The sequence below is a fragment of the Anabrus simplex genome, chromosome 2 (genome assembly GCF_040414725.1).
Source record: "Anabrus simplex isolate iqAnaSimp1 chromosome 2, ASM4041472v1, whole genome shotgun sequence".
NCBI lineage: Eukaryota > Metazoa > Arthropoda > Insecta > Orthoptera > Tettigoniidae > Anabrus > Anabrus simplex.
Window position 1 is genome coordinate 5171043 of NC_090266.1, and position 24190 is coordinate 5195232.

The 24190-nt window shown below is 38.7% G+C and overlaps 1 protein-coding gene across 1 annotated transcript in view; it reads left to right on the top strand.

The window, feature by feature from the left end:
- LOC136863901 (dynein beta chain, ciliary-like) overlaps nt 1-24190 on the top strand; it is a 5220903-nt gene that overhangs the window by 2919000 nt on the left and 2277713 nt on the right. Inside the window, exon 53 of the mRNA XM_068226514.1 lies at nt 5964-6120. Within this exon, the coding sequence (XP_068082615.1) occupies nt 5964-6120 (157 nt within the window). The remainder of the gene's footprint in view (nt 1-5963; nt 6121-24190) is intronic.

Sequence of the window (24190 nt, forward strand, 5' to 3'; positions counted from 1 at the left end):
TGTGTACAAGCTCCTTAATTCCGTTCGTGTATTCCTTTCGTATCCTGTCGGTGTCGGTTTTAGATTCGGCCTTGACCTTGTGGATTTCATTAATCAAGGTGGCCTTAATTGATTTCATTTCGGATCGACTATCCTCAAGTGAGTCGTAAAAGTAGCCCATCCGCTCTGAATTGTCAGCTTGGGATATCTTGATTTCGTCAAGGCTGCCCTTTTCGACCTGTTTCAACTTTTCGTTCAGTCCGGTGAATTTCTTTGCCCAAGGCAATTTAGTGGCTTTGAGGTCCTCGGCGTTATCGTCAAACTTTTCCTCGATGTTCTGGAATGATTGTTCAACTTCGCCCTTGTACTTGTCTATTCCGGTTAAAATGTCTTGTTGAACTTTCGCCAAACGTTCACTAAATTCGTTGGACATACCTGCCACCGATTTAGCTACGTTTTCATTAACTTCCTTCTTCATGGTCGCGAAATAGCTCTTAACTATTACGAGCTCGCTTTGCATTGAAGCTAACTTGCCATTAAAGAGCTTAATGTCCGCACTTATTTTTCCAAGACATTCCTCAGTTTGGTGTTTAATGTCCGTAAGTTTTTCCTCTATGGCTTCCCCAAGAGCTTTTTATAAGTTTAACCGAGCGTCACTTAGATCACTAAGTCCTTTTTCTAAGTGAGCCTGATTGTCACCAAGCTTCATATCCAAGTTCACCTGATTGTTGCTAAGATCACTAAGTCCCTTTTCTAGGTTAGCCTGACTGTCAACGAGATCACAGAGCCCTTTCTCTAGTCTAGCATGGCTAGCATTCAAGTTCGCCTGATTGTCACTAAGCTTCTTCTTTAAGTTCACCTGATTATCACTAAGTTTTCTCTCTAAATTAGCTTAGCTATCGTTAAGAGATTTTTCCAGGTTAGCGTTAAGTCTCTCCTTCATTGCCAATAACATCTGCCGTAAGTCATCCAAAATAAGAATAATTCATGAAATGGCTACTCTGGTAAGAGAAGGATTCCGATCGGGTTTAGGGAATGTTAGGAATCGAACCCATCTAATAGCAAAGGCAATGAATTTTCGATACCATAAAAGTTCTGAATTTTTAACAATATCGGTCACAATTATTAGCCTAATTTTAGTTAGTTACATCGTCGCAATAATTTCATAATTTCTAATCACCAGCAAGAATTTTTTCTTAAAACAAGATCCATTAAAGATAAATTTAATATGTGCTTATGTTAGCCACAACAATTTGGGCGAATAAATGTATCAGAGTCAGCCTAACTTAATTGGTCATCTGATCTAGTCAATGTCGTGAACACTGGACAGCACAAGATCATTTTCAAGCTTGGATAAGCCCATCACCGAACCCCATGATGGAATTAGCCAATCTCGAGGCCCCACGGTGGATTAAGAAATATTAAATGCCCCCATTATTGCCTGAATAAGCCCAGCCAGTGAGCGAGAGATCCCGAGGTGGACCGTTCGTTCAAGGCTTCCGTTTTCTAGAGGCATTTAAGGGTAAAAGGGGTTGATGACCAAGCAGAAATAAATGAAAATTTAAAACTACACTCTTACATTTATTAACATTAGCATTTCACAACAAAAATACCCTTGCTGGATTTTGTTTTACAACGTACTTTCATAATATTTTATTCTTCAGTAGTATGTGAGAACCACATGTATTTCTCGTCCACCAGCCTTATTGTTCTGAGGCCATACGATTATTATTATTACTGTTCTGGAATGAAAATTAACAAAGAAAAATTAGGCCTTTACTGCCTTTAAAATTGAAATATTTAGCTGAAAGAGTTCAAAGATTTCAACAAAGTTTTTACAAAATTATTAGACAGCTGTCTCGCTTATGGTTCCATCGGAAAACTTGCTAAAGGTTCCATGAATTTACAGTAATCTGAATTCTGATAAATCTCAACATTTAAAGTGTATAACATTCGTCAATTACACCAGTAGAAGCTTCAGTAAAAGTCAAAATTAATTTCACAATTTTATAATTAATTATTATTATTATTGTTGTTTGTGTAACATGTTCCTTCATCATCACACGATCGTGTTTTCTAATTAGTGTATCTCACTGCATTATCCACATGGCAATTATAATTACATTTTTAAATAATTATTCTTCAATTAATTACTGTGTCTCATTATCACTAAAATTAAAGTTAATTATGCCGTTCTTGAACATTTAATCTGATATTTGCATGGCATTCAATACAAATCGCTTGCCTTTGCGGAAAAATAACGAGACGATCTTTCCTTTAAATCATAATAATCAACAAAATGAAATCCTATTCTAGTCTTCCTCGACATAAAGCTCATAAAATTTTTCCTTAAGGTGCGCTAAAATAAATTCTCAATGTGGCACACAACGTTGAAGATAATCTGCGTCGCCATAGATGCACGACCAGATTAAATCAAATTGAACAATCAAAAGACATGGAAAATACTCATATTTACACACACACACGCGTCACATTCATACAGTATAACACGTACTTTTATATACATTATTTACAGCGAATTCTGCCCTTAAAAGTTTATTCCTTATTTTTTAGCATGGTCACGTCAACATTCTGCAGAGGATAAATTCGTGTATGGAAAATACTCTTTCTTCAATAGTGGCTAGTGATCGAAAATAGGGATATTACTTGGATTGAAATATTGCTCTCACAACGATGGAGATTCATCTAAATTTCTGAGATATGATTGAAGATTCCAACAAGATTCCATGATCACCACCATCACGTGGGTGACAAGTCGCAACTATCGCGTTCGTGAGCCTCAAGCGCATTATTATTATTATTATTATTCCCTATCCGTGAAATACATACACAACATGTGCTCCACTTACAATGAATTCCATTGTGCTCCCAAAGACACAAGAACAAATCAATCATCACAAATGAATTCTCCAATTAATCAATTACATAATTAACATCCCGCAGGATTGCCGTATTCCAGGCACTTCATGAACAGAGCACATTAAATCTCACATACAATGAATCTAAGATAAGTTATAGCTCACGACCGTTTAATTCCATTTTTACCCGACCTTTATTCGTCTTTACTATTACTCAAGTGATTATTGTATCTATCAATCCTCATGAAATATCGTAAAATTAGATGACTCGATCCTAAAGAATACATGGGATCTTAAAATGACACTAGGTTCGATCCTATCTCACAAATTGTGCACGTAAATTCAAATCCGATTAATTTCAATATTACAGGCAAATAAATAAAGTTTATCGCGTGGTCAGTGATTTTTAGATATATCTAATTCATATGCATGGGAACTCACTCAAAGACAGACTACACTTCTAATCTAATAGGTTCCAAATTTCAGTCACACACATGAAACTCGACCACCATGACACCTCAAGAAATGCTTCTATCTACAACAAAACTAATAGATCTACGATTTAAAGAAGAAAGACCTTCTAGCTTTACAAAGATGAGAAAGAAATGAACTTTTAAATGGTACTCTAGTTTTAGATGAGGCTCGATCCCAGGTTGTAGTCAGTCATTCCAGCATTTCCCCGGTCAGTCACCTTCTCTTGACCAGATACCCCTCACATACTTAGAAAGTCATGGAGACACGACAGTAGACGTCCCACGATGAAGTTAAGGTGTGCATTGTGGAATAATTATTCATCTTGATGATCACTGCGATCTCCGGGATGGATTCTGTCGCGTTCCAGAAGTGTAAGCCGTAACTGAGACGACAAATATTAAGATATGCACATACACACGCAGAATTACTGAATCTTCTCCTGGATAATTACACTTAACTTGGATTTTCTAGGTTGGAATTTACTCCAGAAGAGTTAGTAAATAATTTCCACTAAATTCGGCAGAACGGACGTCTGCTCGTACGGCAAAGTTCTCTCCCACGTGGTCACGATGAACACCAGAGTAACGTAGATCAGAGTCGAGTAGAGTAGCGCAGAGTAGAGTAGAATAGAGAGTGATTTACTTAGAACATGGCTTTTTATATCCTTGGCTTGGGAGGCGTGTACTTTTTGAATACGATTATTGGTTCCCGGGCTTCTCTTATAATTGGCTCCGACTGTTCGAGAAGCTTGCTGGCAGTCAGGCCGTTCGCACGTGGCAGGTTAGCACACGGGGTCTTCACGTGATTTACCTTGCCCTGGTCGAACGTGGATCAATACATCGCCCCTCTGAATGAAGAAAAACTGGTTCGGAGCTCGGTGACTGGTTCCCAAATGAGAAATACAGCTCCCAGCGCACAATAAAACTTTTAATATTAACTCGTAAATATTCTCAAGATCACCAAATTTGAAGCGGACAATATATTCATCTAACATCGTTTCTCATATTCATTATCACTTGTAGCTTCACATTATATGCATCACTTACCTGCTTATTTTGTTCTTGTAATACCACAATATGCAGTAATTTATTGACTATCATTAATAGCCATGCTGTGATTAATACTCAACTGATATTTTACCATTTGATTCGCGATGTTCACTTACAATATCACACGCAACAAACCACATAACCTTTACCTGTGCGTCACATTGCAGGTATGCATAGATTATATATGAACACGTTTGACGTATGCTCGCATAAAATAGCTAACCAAGTAGCAGTTACGATATACATTAATGTGTACAACGTCGAAGTCGACTCCCTACAATAAACAATCACATACGTACATTACACCGTGTAATTTCCGTATATAAATATCGCTACATGCCAAAATAATTCACGTATTGCGCATTTACTCCACGTTTCAACGAACTACCTCAGGATATCACCTATCACTACATAATTACATTCTACTAATAGGAATTGAAATAAAATCTACCATGAAAAGGCATTATAAATGTCTAGGTGTTTACTGACCCGCAGAGCAGGGTGGGATCCTCCCCGCAACCGTGCCATTTTCACGGCAGGAGCCCGCTTTCACATCTTAGCCTTGCGTCTCAATAAATAAATTCATCGTCCAAACCGTCATATTATTCTCAATCTGATCTGACCTGAAACAATCCAGTATTAGATTAACAAGTTCACACACTACCATTATTATACTCAACAATAATATATAATCCTTGATGTAAGTAATTATTTACAGGATACCCACATTAAATCCTTAAATGCGTCGTTGATCTTATGTAATGGCTTCGCTTTCGTACAACTTGCGATATTTTCTCACTATTTGTCAGTAATGTCACAGTTCTACAATATCCGTCGTGTATATGATTCCTATTCAAGATTCCTATAGTATACACTTATTTTTCCACAAATGTTTTCGTAAAACTTAATTCAACAACCACAATTTCATCTCCACACACGCCGACAACAGTGACAATGATCTGTATTCCGCCCTCTCATTATAACAAGGACGTGGAACAGAAGTATTCTAACTTAGATATACCATTTCATCACAAAGAGCATATCATTACCAGTCAATACATAGATGTCGCCACCGTCACACTTACAAACTATCGATCTTTTATTTATATGATATTAAACTATTTGCATTCCGTTTGGTTTCGTCGCATATAATAAGTTTTTTTTATCTACATACAAATTAAAATTAACCTGATATGCCTAAAATCATACATCCCCACGCTCAATACCATTTTTTCACTTTCACTTTCTTGTGTACTAACTGTTCGCACTCGTGCTGTCGCCCTCGTTCCACATGGAAACTATATATACCGGTATTTTAAAACTTTTATCTGCAAATAATTAGTCTTTAATTTCCCTCACGTGGTTGTTATCCTTGTGATGTTAAGTTGAGATTTTCCACGGAACTTTAAGTGTCTCTTATAGGAGATGAAACACGTTTCGCATAAACAAGGCACAATAATTTTTTTTATATAAGATTGTTGATTTGGTGGGCCTTTCGACTTAATAGTCACTAATCAATGAAAATAACCAGCAAACTCCTTATAACAGACAACTTAATAAAAGTGTGCATGTTTATTTTCAGGATAAACCGTATTCTTGAAACACCCAGAGGTAGCGCCCTCCTTGTTGGTGTTGGCGGTTCGGGCAAGCAGTCCCTGTCTCGCTTAGCAGCCTTCATATCAAGCTTAGAGGTGTCTCAGATACAGCTCCGAAAGGGATACGGTGTCTCAGACTTGAAGGTGCGTATTTGGTGGAGTTAATTGAGGCGTCAGACATAAGGTAATAATTAAGTTACAAGATTGTGAGCAACTGAAAAATCACCAAATAATGTTGTGTAATGCACAGTACGCAAAGGTATGATGATCAAAGTCATACCATGAGTTCCTCTAATAGGCGAAGTCCACTCAGTTCTAATTACTGAGTTGATAGGGTGAAAGTTCTTTATGGGGATCATTGTAGGTAATTAGGAGTTAATATAAGGAACGATATTCATCGATGAGATTGTAAATAAAGTGTACAGATCTCTGCACATAGTCATATGTTATAGTTATAGTTATAAGGGTATGAATCAATCTATCAATAAGGGTATGAATCAATCTATCACTAGTGATCTGCACTTAGGGCAGTCGCCCAGGTGGCAGATTCCCTAACTCTTGTTTTCCTAGCTTTTTATTAAATGATTGCAAAGAAATTGAAAAATTTATTGAACATCTCCTTTGGTAAGTTATTTCAGTGCCTAACTCCCTTTCTATAAGCAAATGCTTTCCCCAATTTTTCTTCATGATATCCAAATTTACCTTGATATTGTGATCCTTCCCACTTTTAAAGACACCACTCAAATTTATTCGTCTACTAATGTCCTCCCACGCCATCTCTCCACTGACATCTCGAAACATACCACTTAGACGAACAGCTCGTCTCCTCTCTCACTGGTCTTCCAGCCCCAACTTTGAAACATTTTTGTAAGCCTACTCTGTTGCCGCATATTACCCAAAACTAATCAAGCTGCATTTCTTTGGAATTTTTCAGTTCTTGAATCAAGTAATCCTGGTGAGAGTCACATTGACGGGAACCATACTCTAGTTGGTGTCTTACCAGAGACTTATATGCTCTCTCCTGTACATCCTTACTACAACCCCTAAACACCCTCATAAGCATGTGCAGAGATCTGAACCCTTTATTTAAAATTATATTTATGCGATCGCCCCATTTAGATCTATCCTCATCTTAACACCTAGGTACTTAGAATGATAAAGAAAAGGAACTTTCACCCCATCAACTCAGTACTTAAAACTGAGAGGACCCTATTTAAGAAGCTCACAACCTGACTTTTAACCCCGCTTATCAGCATTCGATGGCCTACACAACATTATACAGCTCATTTTGCAGTTGCTCAAAATTTTGTGACGTATTTCTTATTCTGTACAGAATAACATCATATGCAAAAGGCTTATAGCCGATTCCACTTCTTTACACATATTATTGATGTTGTAGTTTAAGTCATCAGTCCATAGACTGGTTTGATGCAGCTCTCCATGCCACCCTATCCTGTGCTAACCTTTTCATTTCTACGTAACTATTGCATCATATATACAAGAAAACAGAAAGGTCCAAAAATCCTACGTTGAGTAACTGCCCTCTTAATTATTATGGGGACGGATAAAGCTTCGCCTACTCTAATTTACTGAGTTCTTTTTGCTAGAAATATAGCCACACATTCAGTCACTCCTTCTTCTAGTCCGATTGCACTCACTTTTGCCTGTAGTCTTCCATGATCCACCTTATCGAATGGCTTAAGTAGATATAATGGACAGTTCTAGCGCCACCTCCACCTCCGGCTCACATGGGCCCGCTCCGCCTCCTCCACCACCTCCTGGGGGTCTTCCCAGTGGCCCGCTCCGCCTCCCCCACCACCTTCCCGGGGCCTTCCTAGGGGCCCGCTCCTCCTCCTCCTCCCGGGGGCCTTCCCAGGGGCCTCTTCATCCTCCCGCAGGAAAGTTGAACTTTAGCGCGAGATTTGAATTTGTAAACAAAGCCGCGTGCTTTTTGAGAGCTGTCATCGAAAACAGCGCAACGCTAACCTCACTGCTGCCATCCTGATGGGCCTAAACCTCAGTGCTGACAACTTAAACTCACTAGCGCGAGATTTGAATTGATAAAAAAGGCCACGTGCTTTTTTCACAGCCACGTGTTTTTCGACAGCTGTCATCGACAACAACGCAACGCTAACGTCAGTGCTGTCATCTTGACGGGGCTAAACCTCAGTACTACAAACTAAACCTTACTACGCGATATTTGAATCAGTAAACAAAGACGCGTGCTTTTTTGACAGCTGCCATCCGCCATCTTGCATCGCAAAACACAGTGCTGCACTATTTAGCTACTTACCTTTGAAATGTGGTGGTGGCAATTTCCACGTGCTCTTGTTTGGAAACAAACATACGTGCTTTTTTTACAGTAGCCATCTTTAATCAACAGAGAATCGTGCTGCCCTCTTTAGCTACTTACCTTTGACAAGCTGCCATCTTTAATCAAGAGAGCACCGTGCTGCTATCTTTACGGTTACTACCTTACGCACGTAGTAGCGGGTAATTTGAAAAATTTACTTGAACAGCTGCCATCTTTAAATCAACAAAGCACCGTGCTGCCCTCTTTAGCTATGAATGGTTTACTGATGAAAGGGATGAAATATTAGGGATAAAATTAGTTTGTTATAATATGAAGGAGGTGGGAATTATAGGAACATATAGGCCTGGAAGAGAGGAAAGAGACATGGAAATATTTGAGAAAATAATAGATTATACTCATAAAAACAATAATGATACGGTAATAATTGGGGGAGATCTAAACTTGCCTGAAGTTGAATGGAATGGAGCTGCACGTGAAGCCCATGAACAGAAACTGGCAAATAAGTTAATTTGGGAGGGAGGATTTACACAAGTAGTACAAGAACCAACTCGTCTCAATAACTTGCTAGATGTATTCTTGGTTAAACCATGGGAAATTGTTGATAAAACTGAGGTAATTGAAGGAATAGGTGACCATAAGGCTGTAATAATGGATGTAGGACTTGTACCAAAAATGCTTAATAAGAGGGTCACAAAAGACAAGAAATTATACAGAAAAACTAAAGTTGATGAATTTGGGACTTACCTTAAATCACAATTCAGTTGTTGGATAAGTGAAGGGAATAATGTGGATACACTTTGGGCTAAATTTAAAGGAATCATTTGGGAAGGAGAGAAGAGATTTGTACCTGTTAAGAAGGGTAAAATGACCTCAGACCCTGTTTATTACACAAGGGAACTAAGAAAATTTAAAAAAATGTAGAATAGTAAACAGGAAAATCAAAGAAGGTAGGGAGAGTAGAGAAAGTAGAAAACAGCTAATGAGGGAACTGAATAGAGTGAAAAAGGAAGCAAAAGAGAATTATATGAATGGCATTCTTCAAGAGGGTAATGACCACAAAGGGAAATGGAAAAAGCTGTATTCGTATATTAGGAATCAGAAAGGAAAAGGAATCGAAATTCCTACAATGGTGGGAGAAGGGGGTGAACACTATTTAACAGATACTGAGAAAGCAAACCTCTTTAGTAGGGAATTCCGAGATTCAGTAGAAGATTGTCAGAACTTGGAAACCGTAACAGAAGATAGAGAGGGAGAGACACAGAGGGAAACAAGAAGCTTCTCATTCACAAATGAAGATATTTTCAGAGAAATCCAACTGCTTCAGCAAGGAAAAGCAGCAGGAAGTGATAAAATTACTGGGGAGGTATTAAAGACAATGGGGTGGTATATAGTGCCTTATTTAAAATTTCTCTTTGACTATGTCATAAATAACAGTGTGATACCAAAGGAATGGAAGGAATCTATAATAATACCAATTTATAAAGGAAAGGGTGATAAAACGAAACCAGAGAACTACAGACCAATCAGCCTGACCAGTATAGTTTGTAAAATACTGGAGAGTTTAATAGCAAAGTACATCAGAGGGATATGTGATGATAAAAATTGGTTCATGAGGAGCCAGTATGGATTTAGAAAGAAATTTTCTTGCGAGGCACAACTGGTGGGATTTCAGCAGGACATATCAGATCAGTTAGATTCAGGAGGCCAGTTAGATTGCATAGCCATAGATCTTTCCAAAACCTTTGATAGAGTGGAACATGGAATATTATTAAAGAAATTGGAGGGAATAGGATTGGATGTAAGTGTTATACGTTGGATAAGAACATTTCTAAATTCAAGGGTTCAGAAAGTCAAAGTAGGAAATAATATATCACAGGAAGAGAAAGTCTGGAAGGGAATTGCACAGGGTAGTATAATCGGTCCGTTACTTTTCTTAATATACGCAAATGATTTAGGGAACAATATAACATCGAAAATAAGATTGTATGCAGATGACATAATTGTTTATAGGGAAATAAATAACATTGAGGATTGTTCAGAATTACAAAGGGACCTTGACAGTATCCAAGAATGGGTTGAAGAAAATAATATGAAGATTAATGGAGGCAAATCAACTGTTACAACATTTACAAACAGGAGCTTTAAAACTGAATTTGAATATACTTTGGATGAGGTAGTTATCCCAAAAGATGGCAAGTGCAAATACTTAGGTGTGAGATTTGAAAGTAATTTGCACTGGAAGGGTCATGTTGATGACATTGTTGGGAAAGCATACAGATCGTTACATGTCATAATGAGACTACTTAAAGGATGCAACAAAGAATTAAAAGAAAAAAGTTACTTAAGTATGGTTCGTCCATTATTGGAATATGCAAACAGTGTTTGGGATCCTTACCAAGAATACCTAATAAAATAACTAGATGGTGTGCAGAGGAAAGTAGCAAGGTTTGTAACAGGGGATTTCAGGAGAAAGAGTAGTGTATCAGAAATGTTAAAGGAACTTGGGTGGGAAACTTTAAGTAAGAGAAGGGAGAAAACTAGACTTATAGGATTATATAGAGCCTATACAGGAGAAGAAGCATGGGGAGATATCCGTGAGAGGCTTCGGTTGGAAAATAATTATATTGGTAGAACTGACCACAAGTACAAAATTAGAAGGAATTTTAGCAGAAGCGATTGGGGTAAATTTTCATTCATTGGGAAGGGCGTGAAGGAGTGGAACAGTTTACCAGGGGTAGTGTTTGATCCTTTTCCAAAATCTGTACAGATATTCAAGAAGAGAATAAACAACAACAGAGATAATAAATTAAACGTTAGAGGGCATTCGACCAGTGCAGGATATTGTAAATAATAAATGTGTGTGATTAAATTAATTCCATCCCCTGGTCTAAGGAGTTTGGATAGCCCAAGTAGGGGACTGCCTGTAGGGGTGAAGTACAGTGGGGACTTCGAGGGCCCTGGGACCGCTACGGTAGCTGTGGAGGCCCTTCAGGAACTCTGAAAAGTGGTGGCAAAAGGGGCTCTGGTTAAGACGCAGCAGGTCGTTATGCTACTTAGGTTCCCAAATGGGTAAAATATAAATATGTGAATAAATTCAGTGTTAATTTTAATCTTATACCAGTTGCATAGTATTATTAGAAGTAATTTCACATACCGTACTGTATATGAGTTGACTATGTTTGTAAGATATTATAAGTAGAATTTTGTAAACAATATAAATTTATTAAGGATGATGTGTGTGTTTAATAGAAAACATTGTTAGCGTAAATTGTATAATATTGTATTCTAGGAAAATTATCTTCGTCTCCTGTTAATTTAAAATTTAGTGCTTGACAATAATGTATTTTAGTGTACCATTTGCCACCGAGGTAGACACCTCATTTGCAAATAAAGAGATTTTGATTTTTGATTTTGATATTTACCTTTGAAATGTGGTGGCGGGCGGTTTCTACGTAACGGCTGTTATCTGCCATCTTGCATCGCAAACCTCAGTGCTGCACTCTTTAGCTACATAACTTTGAGGCGGGCAATTTGAAAAAATCTATTTGACAACAGCAATCTTAAATCAACAGAACATCGTGCTGCTATACATTTGAAATGTGGTGGCGAGCAATTTCTACATGACAGCTGTCATCCGCCATCTTGCATGGCAAACCTCAGTGCTGCACTCTTTAGCTACTTACTTTCGCGGCGGATAATTTGAAAAATTCTATTTCACAGCAGCCATCTTTAATGAACAGAGTATCGTGCTGCTATACCATTCCACATGACAGCTGTCATCCGCCATTTTGCATCGCTAACCTTAGTGCTGCCCCCCTTTACGTCACTGCTGGTAATTTAAAATCCAGGTGCTTTTTGACAGTTGTCATCCTCCATCTTGCACCGCAAACCTCAGTGCTGCCATCTTTAGATACTAGCTTTGAAATGTGGTGGCGGTTATTTGAAAAATTATATTTGACAGCAGCCATCTTTAATCAACAGAGCACCGTACTGCCATCTTTAGCTACTACTATCTTACATCGCTTACCTCAGTGCTGCTATCTTTAGCTACTTACCTTTTGAAATGTGGTGGCGGACAATTTAAAATATTCTACGTGCATTTTGGACAGCAAAAATCTTTATTCAACAGAGTACCATGCTGCTATCTTTTCGGCTACTACATCGCCAATTAGCACTTGGGGGCTAGTACACAGGATGGCGGTGGATGTTATAGCCACCTCCTCTACCTCCTCTGTTAAGGCATAGCTTTATCGAACAGGTTTAATCATGCATCGGGATAGCTAGAGTAAGCACGTGCTGCAGTGATGACATCATTGTGCATGTTTGGACTTGATCGTTTTCTTAAGAGTAAGTAGGTGTAAGGAATGCAATAAGTACAACATTTTGAATGAGATCAAATTTTTATTTACAATGTACTACAACAGTGTTCGTTTTGCTGTTGACAACGTTGGTATGTTTCTTAACCCCTCAGCGTCGCAGCCATTTAAATAGCTTCCTACCCCGCGGCCGGATGAGATTTCAACTACGCGCGACTGAAATACATCGATTCACTTAAAGCGTTACTACAACTATAAGAGTAGCCCGATTTTCACGAAATTTGGAATTCCTTATGACAGAACTATGTACATGCAGATAATTACATAACTGTTTCACATTTCCTTAGTAATTTAGTTCCGTGTGATAGAGTTCGAAGCACTCTTTGAGACAGGGACTCAAGTCACACTCCTGGCAGCAGTACACTGACGTCTTCTTTTCGCCGTGTTTTGAACACAGGATACAATGTCCCTGAGGTTTGGATTTCCAACTCTTGGGTGCTAATTTCCTGATAAAATGTCTTTCCTGCAACCTTGGAACTGTATTATCTGATGCGCGCCGGCCTTGAATATTTCGTTCCCCTCCCAAGCTAGCGTAGTTTGTATACAAACCTTTCACCAGCTGAACCCGATAAGGTAATTGCTCAATATTTGTCTCTGTGATCTGTGTGAGTATTATTAGAGAATTTAGCAATCAGAATTCACCGCTGAAAACTTCTCTTTGACCTGTAGTCTCTTACACGAAATTTCCAGGTACTGTTTCCTCCTCATCGTCACTCTCATCATTTACCACTGCTACATCATCTTTTTCATTATCACTGCTGCTAATACCGTCACTACTAATTCCGACTAAACTTTCATCTGAATTATACAATATTTCAAGCACGTTACTGTCAGTCATACCACGGCTGAGCGCGGCGCGTCACACGGACTGATGAAGCTGCAGCGAGACCGAAAGCAACAGGACGAAACTGAATGAGGGGAATAACATGTATGACGAAACAAACCAACTCGATACATATTTCAGATAAAAGTTCGAGACATTGTCTTTCAAGCGAGATATATACCATGAACAACTGGTTCTCGTATCGTATGACAGAAAGCAGCACTAACTGATGCCTACACAGAGCGCTCGTGGAGAGTTACGAAAATATTACAAGCCGAGAAATAAAGACAAATATAATAAATAAACCGCACTCCCAATGTACAAATAGAGCAAAGAACATCACACGAAAATACATACTTCTCAGATCATCATTTCTTTATTTTATTCTGTGGGAAAGAGTGAAGCAAACAGACTTTTAAAAAAGCAAGAGATTAGTGCTCAGAATTATTTGACAAATAATTATCCTTGCAAAAACAACTACATTATAACGATTTTTCAATTCTTATTTACAACACTGATAAACCCGAAACTGTCTTCTTGGGAACAAAACAATTTGCTTATCAGTAACTCCAAAACTCTTCGCGCTATAGCCGTAAATGTGAAACCCTGTATGGGTCTATACCACGTATAGAGGTCGGCGGCTACGGAAGAAAAGAGGGTTTATACCACGTATAGAGGTCGACGGCTACGGAAGAAAAGAGGGTCTATACCACGTATAGAGGTCAGCGCTAAGGGGTTAACAACGTTTTGCAGTATGCTTCTGAAATGCCGCCTACAACATTCAAATTAAACAAAACATTTAGAAATATATTATACTAAGTATGTCATGCTTTACAGACAAGATCATACACTTCTTACCTTGTTGTTATTCCTTATCTGAATCGTCATCATCGTGAGGTACTAGAGAAAGTTCATTCATACACTGTGTACAGTGTTCAATCCTAGGATTTGGTCCATCCTAATCATCATCACCATTTTCTCCTCGATGCTTGTAATGTCGTTGACTAGTTCTGCATAATGCTACATCGATCGACATCTTACTGTGTAGAAGAAAGATGTCCCAAAAATGATGTATGAACGAGGCAGCGTACGTAGACAAAAATCCTGGTGGTAAGTATTGAATAAGATGTTTTGGCATCGACGATCTATGTTTATAGAACATCTTAATAGCCTCACTCACTCGTGTAAGATAAATAAGATGTTGCGTATGAGCACGCAAACAGCACGCACATTTACAGTTTTGTTCCATAGCGTACGATATCGAAGCACACGCTAATGAAAATTATAAAGAGCTATCCTTATTTATAGTCTCGTAACAATATTCGTTAGCGGATGGTAAGTAACATCACTCATATGAATAATAAGACAATAGGCTGCTGTGTTAGCAGGAATGTTTTCAGATGTTTCAAACCAAAACGAATATCAACAGGAGATTATTTGATAGATTCTTCATAATAAGAGCTGTCTATAACTAAAATCGGTGCTTTATTTTTAAATTCTTGAGGTGTTAATAGCGGACGATTTTCTTTCTGATAATACGATGATTGAAATTTACAAAACATGTCATAGAGCATCCCAAACTTATTTTTCACAAGGTTATTGTCTATATTTTCGTAGGGATACGTAATTTCGTTGAGATATAGTCTAACGAGTCTTAATTTACAGTGATCAAACAGTGAGCTATCTTTTTCGCGATTGAATTTACGATTAGTTTGAAATCAAAAAATAATGTACAAGGGCTTCTCAGTAAAACGTGATGTTTTAACAGCACACCTATGCTTACTTGTAGGTGGTAACACAGGATATTCATGCAGTTCCAACTTCGAAAACGTATAGGTAATGGTGTACCATTTTCTACAATCTTAAGCAATCGAAGTTTTTCACGATCGGATAAGTTACATGTGGAATCCTCCACAGTATACGATGAAGTGTAATTTTCGATTCCACTGGTGTTTCTGCTGCTTCAAGAGAATTGTAATCACTTCGATCACAGATTAGAATAAGCTATTATTTTGCGTTGATTATAATACGTGTAAAGTTTTCTGCGAAGCTAAAGATATGTTTCAATGATAACATACCCGTAAAAGTTCCATCCGCATTAATCATCCAGTTGTTAGTAGCTTTTGGACACCACCCAGCCATCCGCAAGAGATTACTTTCTTCACCACAGAAAGAAGGGTAGAGTTTTATTGCACTTGTAATACCAACATTCTTCGTTCGATCTGTTTCAACATTATTTACTTCATATCGCGCTTCAGAAAAGAGAAAAGCTAGAGCATGGTTGTTTAGTTGAGATGTTCTTGGTCCACTTCCATCCGACTTTTCTAGTCGTCCTTCAATATAGAGGTAGCTTTCGTGTGAAAGGTATTTACATCTTGCTGATTAATAATAAAACGAATTTCATCACTGTTGTTTAATCGAAACGTAAAAGGTTGATATGAATGAAGCTCACTTCGTACAACACATTCACGAGTTTCTACTGTATTCGTAATGTCTAGCATTTCTTCCAATCTGTTGTAGTAGCGTATATCCTAAATCTTGGAGTATCTGCTTATGGGTATCTCTTAACTCGGTGAGTCTCTGCACACATGTAGGGTGTCTTCGGAATGTGCATCGTGCTTTAGAGATGTTTTTCATACTGGTTTGAGGTGAAGTTTGTAAGCTACGTACGCGTGCCGATCTAAATGAATAAGCTGATTATGTTTATTTACGAGTCTAAGAGTAATGTTGCTAATGTGTTTGTAAAGACACAGGATGAAAAAGAACTACTGCTGGTTTCTCACAAATAGTATATCCACGTTCCTCTGTAACAATTCAGTCGTGCAGGACGTGCGAAGGTTGTAGATTACTATTGAAGTCTGTAATAATATTACAAGTAATGTTCACATGATAATCATCGAAGTGTGTTATAGGTTGATCAGACTCGTAACGTACGTTCGGTAGGAGCTCCCTTGACGAAAATCCAAGCATGGTCCAATGGAATCTGGTCGTGATTTGAAGTCAATCTTAAATGATGATTCAATAACACATTTATGTGTAATGTTGCTTATAGTGATTGAGAACTTGTAATTAGGATTACTAAAACTATCTTCTCCAAACTGTTCAATTAACGTACTTTCAATATAGTCATGAAAATCGTCTACTGAGTAACTACCTGAGGATAGCGTTAGCACATACTCATCGTAATAGAACTTGTTTACACCATCACGCACATTATAGATTTTATTGTAGCTTTCAAACGGTACTAGTCCAAGACTATGCGGCTGATAGCCAAGGACGATCGGCGGATTAAAATAGACGGTTGTTTTAGGTCCTTCTACACGTACAGCAAACGTTCTTTCACTGTTCGTCATCACGTAGACACTAATGCTCTTTATCTAATGTCTTGGTTTGGTATAAGAACATAAGACATAATCGTCCGCACATGCGTGTATTAAGGGAACCTGGGACACATTTTCTTATTTTCCACAATTTTTGAGCAATCACAATGAAATTTTTATGGAATATGTAGGACTATTATGGAAAGAATATATCTTAATTTCAGCTTAATATCCTTATTAGTTTATGTGATATGGTGTACTTTGTGTTTATGACACTCGCAAAACATGCAACTTTCAAAAAGTTTCCTGCGGGATGGATTTTTACCTCAGAGTTTGAAAACTTGTGAAATGATTCTTCCTTATAACATAAAAAACTCTAGGATGGAATTTTTGATTCACCCTATGTTGCTCAATTAACTCCTGTTTCAAATTTTTAATTTTATTTCATGTAATTTTCCACTAATTTTCTGTACATTTTGCCTCATAAAATGAGTATATTGAATAAGAATGCAACATCCATCCTACAATTTCTTTGTTAGGTCACAAAGAAGCTACACACCAACTTTGGTAAATATAGGTTTAGATCTGACCCGCATGGAACACTGCAGGTTACAAAAAATTGTGTTTTGAGTAAAATTAATTTTAGTTCTAAAACCATTAAAATTTTTCATAATGGCCTTTCCAATTCTCTTAAAATTTACCTGTACGATACCTCCTACCCTCCTGCTTCTTCTTGACTTCCTCCCTGTGCACCTTGAGGATTTTCAGATTTTTCCCAGCTATTTTCTTTTGTTGTGTGACTGACCGCTGACTGTAAAATTTTCTTCTTTCATCTCTTTGTGTGGCAAGTTTGGTGGATACTGGTGAAAGTTTATAATTCCTTACAGCCATTTTCATTTCTTGTGTTGCACTGCATCACATGTTGTGATCTGAAACTGCATTAGAATCAGCTATTCCAAGTCTTTTTGAGGACACAAAGGTCTCTTTTGGGCACTTTTTTTCCATATACATGCATGAAGACTTTCATTGTAATTTTGAGTAGCCCCTCTACAACATCTAGACAGAAGTTCTGTTGATGCCAGCCTTTGGTATACAGGCACAATTTTCAGCAGCATTGCAGTTGTGAATTAAACTGACATTTTTGTGTGGGTTTTGTCCTGTTGCGATACTCTTGTTGTAGAAGCACCATGATTCAGGTCCTAAGAGGCATTTCTTATGCTCGGATCTTCATCTGTGGAGGAGTAATGGTATAGTGAGGCATATATTGCAGATTTCATATTATCTACTGAGGGAATATTTGGACATATTGCCTGCCTATAATAATTTTTGAGCTTCACAATAGTTACTTCTTTCAAACTTCCAGGCCCCCTTACACCAAGTGTAGTTCCTTTTACTTCCCACTCTTTCACCAAATTCCTCAAACCAGTCCCCATCCTTTTGGCAACATGGTTAATGCACTCTTCTTTCTTCAATTGTACATCTGGTCAATATACTGCTTCATTTGAAAGGTGGAGAAATGTTTTTGCATCCCCATCAGAAAGCACAGTTGTGTAGTGCATGCCACATTCTTCCACTGATTTTTCCATAAAATATCAGCTGCAAATACTTCCATTGCTACAGATGAACCCTCATAATTCCTGGCGCATTTCCCCACATGCTTTATGACCTTCCAGCCATATATTATATTCTGGAGAATCATCACCCTGTTCATGAGCAGTTATAACACACATGTGACAATATTTAGATAACACATGGTAATCTATAACTAATCCATTCACAATGTCAATCACTATGCCAATGCCATAGAGAGATGTATGGCCATGCTTCTGCCATGTTCCATCAAATGATACAGCAATGTCAAGCACTTGTTTACCTACATTGGATGGATCTACTTCCTCATGATTTGATATAATATTCACTAAAAATTTCCCACAACCTTGCTTGCAATTCACGAAACTGACCAAAACAAACCCAATAGTAAACAAGGAAGTGTATAGGCTGATGTCAGGCTGTCCACTAACTTATTAAATATATGCATATGGTTACAATTCTCAAACATATTAAAATACTACTTCTACATATAATTTTTTCAAGTCAGACATGTCACTAGAATGGATATAATTATAAACATGCTCTAAAATATAAAGTTTAATGTTGACTAAATTATAGGTTGAAGTAGTTCATAACATAGCCAACAGATGGCAGTATATATTCCAATATTCAAAAATTGTGTCATCTCAATGCTACTGTAAAGAGGGAATTAATGGTAACAGAAGGGACACGGATAGCCGAGCATACAGAGAAAAGGGGGCGTGATGGAGAATCAAATGACCGTGCAGAGCCACTTAGAAACGGCTGTAACTACGTCAAAAATAGTCACAGCGGCACAAAACCACTTTTGTTATGTAGAGCAAGGTTAATATAATTTATTTATGCCAGAATTCAAATTTCGACAATTTCATCCATTTACCGAAAAAAAATGTGTCCCAAGTCCCCTTAAAGTTTAGCACACGATATTTATTGTAAACAATGTCTGTACTGCTTCCGAAATAACGTATGAGCTCAAAGGGAGGAGTTAAGTCTCCATAGCTAACAAAATACCATACTTTAGATTTACATCTTACATAAGCAACGTAATGAGATCCAGATCCACGACTGTTGTCCAAGTTAATTCCGGCACTTTCACGTTCACGTGGGCGCGCTGGTAGTGGATCGCGCATATACACTCCTCGAAAATAATGAATTCCTTGTTGTTTAGCAAACGTAAAATCTTCATCATGCGTTAGAGCAGTGCATTCAGTAGACATTTTTTGGAGAAATGTAGATACAAAGCCTTTCCTTCATGTGCACACCTTTCCCTTGTAATGCAATTGCCTCCATCGTCTTCTTATGACGTTCACTCTCTTTCAACTGTTGTTTCGCTTCTTCTACAGCTTTGAAAGTTCTCGCTACAGCATTAGCAGCACCTAGCAATGACCCTAAAGCTGCTAGGCCAGCAAACACCGCAGAAAGAAATCTTCCTCGTTTTGGTACAGGAATAATTCGTGCACGTTTACTAAATATTGCTCTGCACTTTGGTGAAATTCTCGCTCTTGCTGCGCGTAATGCCTTAGTAATAGCTGCATGAGGATTGTATTCCCCTCGAATAGCTTTTTGCGCAGACTTGATAACATCTTTCCATCCAACAGTTTTTGCTTTCTTCTTCTTCAGGTCGTTTGGATATCGTTGTTTCACCATGCTGTACACGACTTTAACTGGCCAAGAGCAAATCATAAACTAACCGTTACTTCTTGTTTAATTTAATATGTATATTACTATTACGTACTTTATGATTCAGTTATCATGAAGATTATAAAGCAGCAAGACACACTAATTGTTACGACATTGTACCACATCTCTTACCTAGTTTAAGTACACCGACAAGAAAACGTCCTGGAACGTTGTTTCCTTTTACTGTTCGATGTATTACATCAGGTCCATCGGGATGCGGGAAAACAAATCTTTTACTTACACTTATTACTTCTGTAAATGGTATACGCTTCGAGAATATTTACGTTTTTGCATAGTCATTCTATCAACCGCTATATACTATTCTACAAACTGTAATGCACGATCTAGTTAAAGATGGAATAAGGTATTTTAAATTTAATTCGCATGAGCAAGTACTATCACCAGACGATGTGCTTCCTAATTCTCTTATGATCTTTGATGATGTTGCAACAGAAAAGCGAAACGTTATTCGTGCATTCTTTAGTATTGGACTGCATAAATTTGTTGATTGCATCTATTTGTGCCAAACCTATTCTCGTGTGCCTAAGCAGTTGATACGCGACAACGCAAATGTTATTGTGCTTTTTCGGCAAGATGAGCGCAACATGCGACATGTGTATGACAATCATGTTAACACTGATATGACATTGGATGGCTTTAAAGGTATGTGTGCTACATGTTGGTCATTTTACCGTTACAGCTTTTTAGTTACTGATAAAGAAAGTGATGTTCAGCATGGACGATATGGCATAGGTTTCGATCATTTTATATGCATTAACACAGAATTACAGTAATTACTTGATTAAAAAACATCATCATTTTAACATCTGGGCAAGGTGACTACAAAACATATCATCCAAGCTCGAAACAGTATTCGACGGAAATTTAAAGAGCATAAACGCATTCAAGCAGACACGGATTTATTTTTAAAAACACAACAAACTACACCATTCAAAGACATTTTTAATTCTACTTCATTACCGCAGTCTACTTCAAGTTTTGCTTCTATGCAAACATCATATCTAGGGGCCAGTAGTATAATTGGATGGTTCTGGCGCCTCCTCCTCCTCCGGCTCTCGGGAGAGGCCTCCTCCTCCCGCGGGAAATTTGAATTTTGGCGGGAAATTTGAATTTTGGCGGGAGATTTGAATTTGTAAACAAAGCCACGTGCTTTTTGACAGCTGTCATCGACAACAACGCATCGCAAACCTCAGTACTACCATCTTGACGGGCCTAAACCCCAGTAGTGCCAACTTAACCTAACTAGCATGAGGTAAACAAAGCCACGTGTTTTTTGACAGCCACGTGCTTTTTGACAGATTTGTAAACAAAGCCACGTGCTTTTTGACAGACAACAACGCATCGCTAACCTCAGTACTGCCATCTTGACGGACCTAAACCTTAGTGGTACCAACTTAACCTCACTAGCGCGAGGTAAACAAAGCCACGTGCTTTTTGACAGCCACATGCTTTTTGACAGCTGCCATCCGCCATCTTTAAACTACAGAGCGCTGTGCTGCCCTCTTGCGTCACCTGTCATCGGCAGTGCTGCCATCTTGGCGGGCCTAAACCTTAGTGCTACCAACTTAACCTCACTAGCTCGAGATAAACAAATCCACGTGCTTTTTGACAGCCACGTGCTTTTTTGACAGCTGTCATCCGCCATCTTTAATCCATAGAGCACAGTGCTGCCCTCTTTAGCTACTTACCTTTGAAATGTGGTGGCGGATAATTTGAAAAATGCTTTTTGACAGCAGCCATCTTGCATCGCAAACCTCAGTGCTGCCCTCTTTAGCTAGATACCTGTGGTAGCAGACAATTCCACGTGACAGCAGCCATCTTTAATCAAGAGAGCACCGTGCTGCCCTCTATGTGGTGGCGGCAAATTGAAAAATTCCACGTGCTCTTGTTTGGAAACAAACTCACGTGCTTTTTTGACAGCTACCATTCACCATCTTTAATCAACAGAGCACAGTGCTGTACTCTTTAGCTAGATACCTTTGAAATGTGGTGGCGGCAATTTGAAAAATTCTATGTGCTCTTGTTGGGAAACAAAGCCACGTGCTTTTTTGACAGCTGTCATCCGCCATCTTTAATCAATAGAGCACCGTGCTGCTATCATGCGGGCAATTTCATCACCTATCACCCGCCATCTTTAATCTACAGAACACCGTGCTGCCCTCTTTATGGCTACTACCTTAAGCATGTAGTAGCGGGCAATTTGAAAAGTTCTGTTAGCTATCATCCGCCATCTTTAATCAAGAGAGCACCGTGCTGCCATCTTTATCTAGATACCTTTGAAATGTGGTGGCGGCAAATTGGAAAATTCCACATGCTCTTGTTTGGAAACAAACTCACGTGCTTTTTGACAGCTACCATCCGCCATCTTTAATCAACAGAGCATAGTGCTGCCCTCTTTAGTTTGAAATGTGGTGGCGGCAAATTCTACATGCTCTTGCTTGGTAAACATAGCCACGTGCTTTTTTGACAGCTATCATCCGCCATCTTTAATCCAGAGAGCACCGTGCTGCCCTCTTTATCGCAGTAGATGTAAATTCGTCACCTGTCATACGCAGTGCTGCTATCTTTAGCTAGATACCTTTGAAATGTGGTGGTGGATAATTTAAAAAGAAAAATTCTACAGCAGTCCTCTCTCGACGCTAATTGCATAAGATGGCGGCTATACATGACTCCTTAAGGGTGCTTACGCAAGATGGCTGCTATACACAGGTTCTTATGAGACGCCCTTGGGATGCTTGCGCAAGATGGTGGTTATACAAGGCTCCTTATGAGACACCCTAGTGATGCTTGCGCAAGATGGCGGTTGCTCTTATGAGGCGGCTTAAGGGTCCTTGCACAAGATGGCTAGAGACGCCCTAAGGATGCTTGCGCAAGATGGCGGACACAAGATGGCGGCTATACACGTCTCCTTATGAGACGCCTTAAGGGTGCTTGCGCAAGATGGCTGCTGCTCTTAGCTTAGAGGCTAACGTGTCGTGCTAGTTCGATTCATTAAATTTAGGGCTTAAATGCAAAATGTTAAATATCTCGAAAGCAGTGCACCGTAGAGCAAAACGGACAAAATTTTTCTGCCTAATACCTAGGTTCGCAGTATGAGGAACAATAAAATCATAGTCTAATGATGGGATCAACGGTTCGGTTCCTACTTAGGCCCTTTGGCATTTGCTCTGTTTTAGCTTGTATTGAAGCGAGTCTTCGTAACATGATCAGGTTTAGCTATGGTAGAGAGTATAACGTGCCGTGCAGGTTCGATTCATTAAATTTGGAGGCTTAAATGCAAAATGTTAAATATCTCGAAAACGATGCATCGTAGAGCAAAACGGACAAAATTTTTCCGCCTAATACGTAGGTTCGTAGTATCAGGAACAAGAAAAAACATAGTCTAATGATGAGATCAACGGTTCGATTCCTACTTAAGCCCTTTGCCATTCGCAGCTATCTATTTCTACAAGATGGTGGCTGCTCTTATGAGAAACAAGATGCCTTGAGACGTCCTAGGGATGCTTACGCAAGATGGCAGACACAAAATGGTGACTATACATAGCTCCTTATGAGACGGCCTAGGGGTGCTCGCACAAGATGGCGGCTACTCTTATGAAGAAAGCTAGCTTAGAGGCTACTGCGCAAGATAACAGCTGCTGTTATGCATGTGGTGGAGGGCAATTTGAAATTCTATGTGCTTAATCAACAGAGCACCCTGCTGCCCTCTTTAGCTGAAATGTGGTGGTGGATAATTTGAAAAATTCTTTTGACAGCTATCATCTTTAAACAAAGGTGACTATACATAGGCTGTTAAGGCCTTATCATTCTCCTCCTCCTCCTCCTCCTCCTCCTCCTTCGCCTCTTATGTCAAGGCATAGCTTTATATCGAACAAGTTTAAACCTGCATCGCGAAGGCAAGCGTGTGCAGCGATAACATTATTGTGCATGTTTAGACTTTCGAAACATAAGAAGAGTAGAATCAAACGCTGTACTCGATACGACATGTGATCAGAACATTGATTGATGCGTTCAGAAAACAAAATAAGTGATCAAGACTAGAATCGAACAATGTACTCAATACATCATGTGTTTAGAATATGTCAGGGGA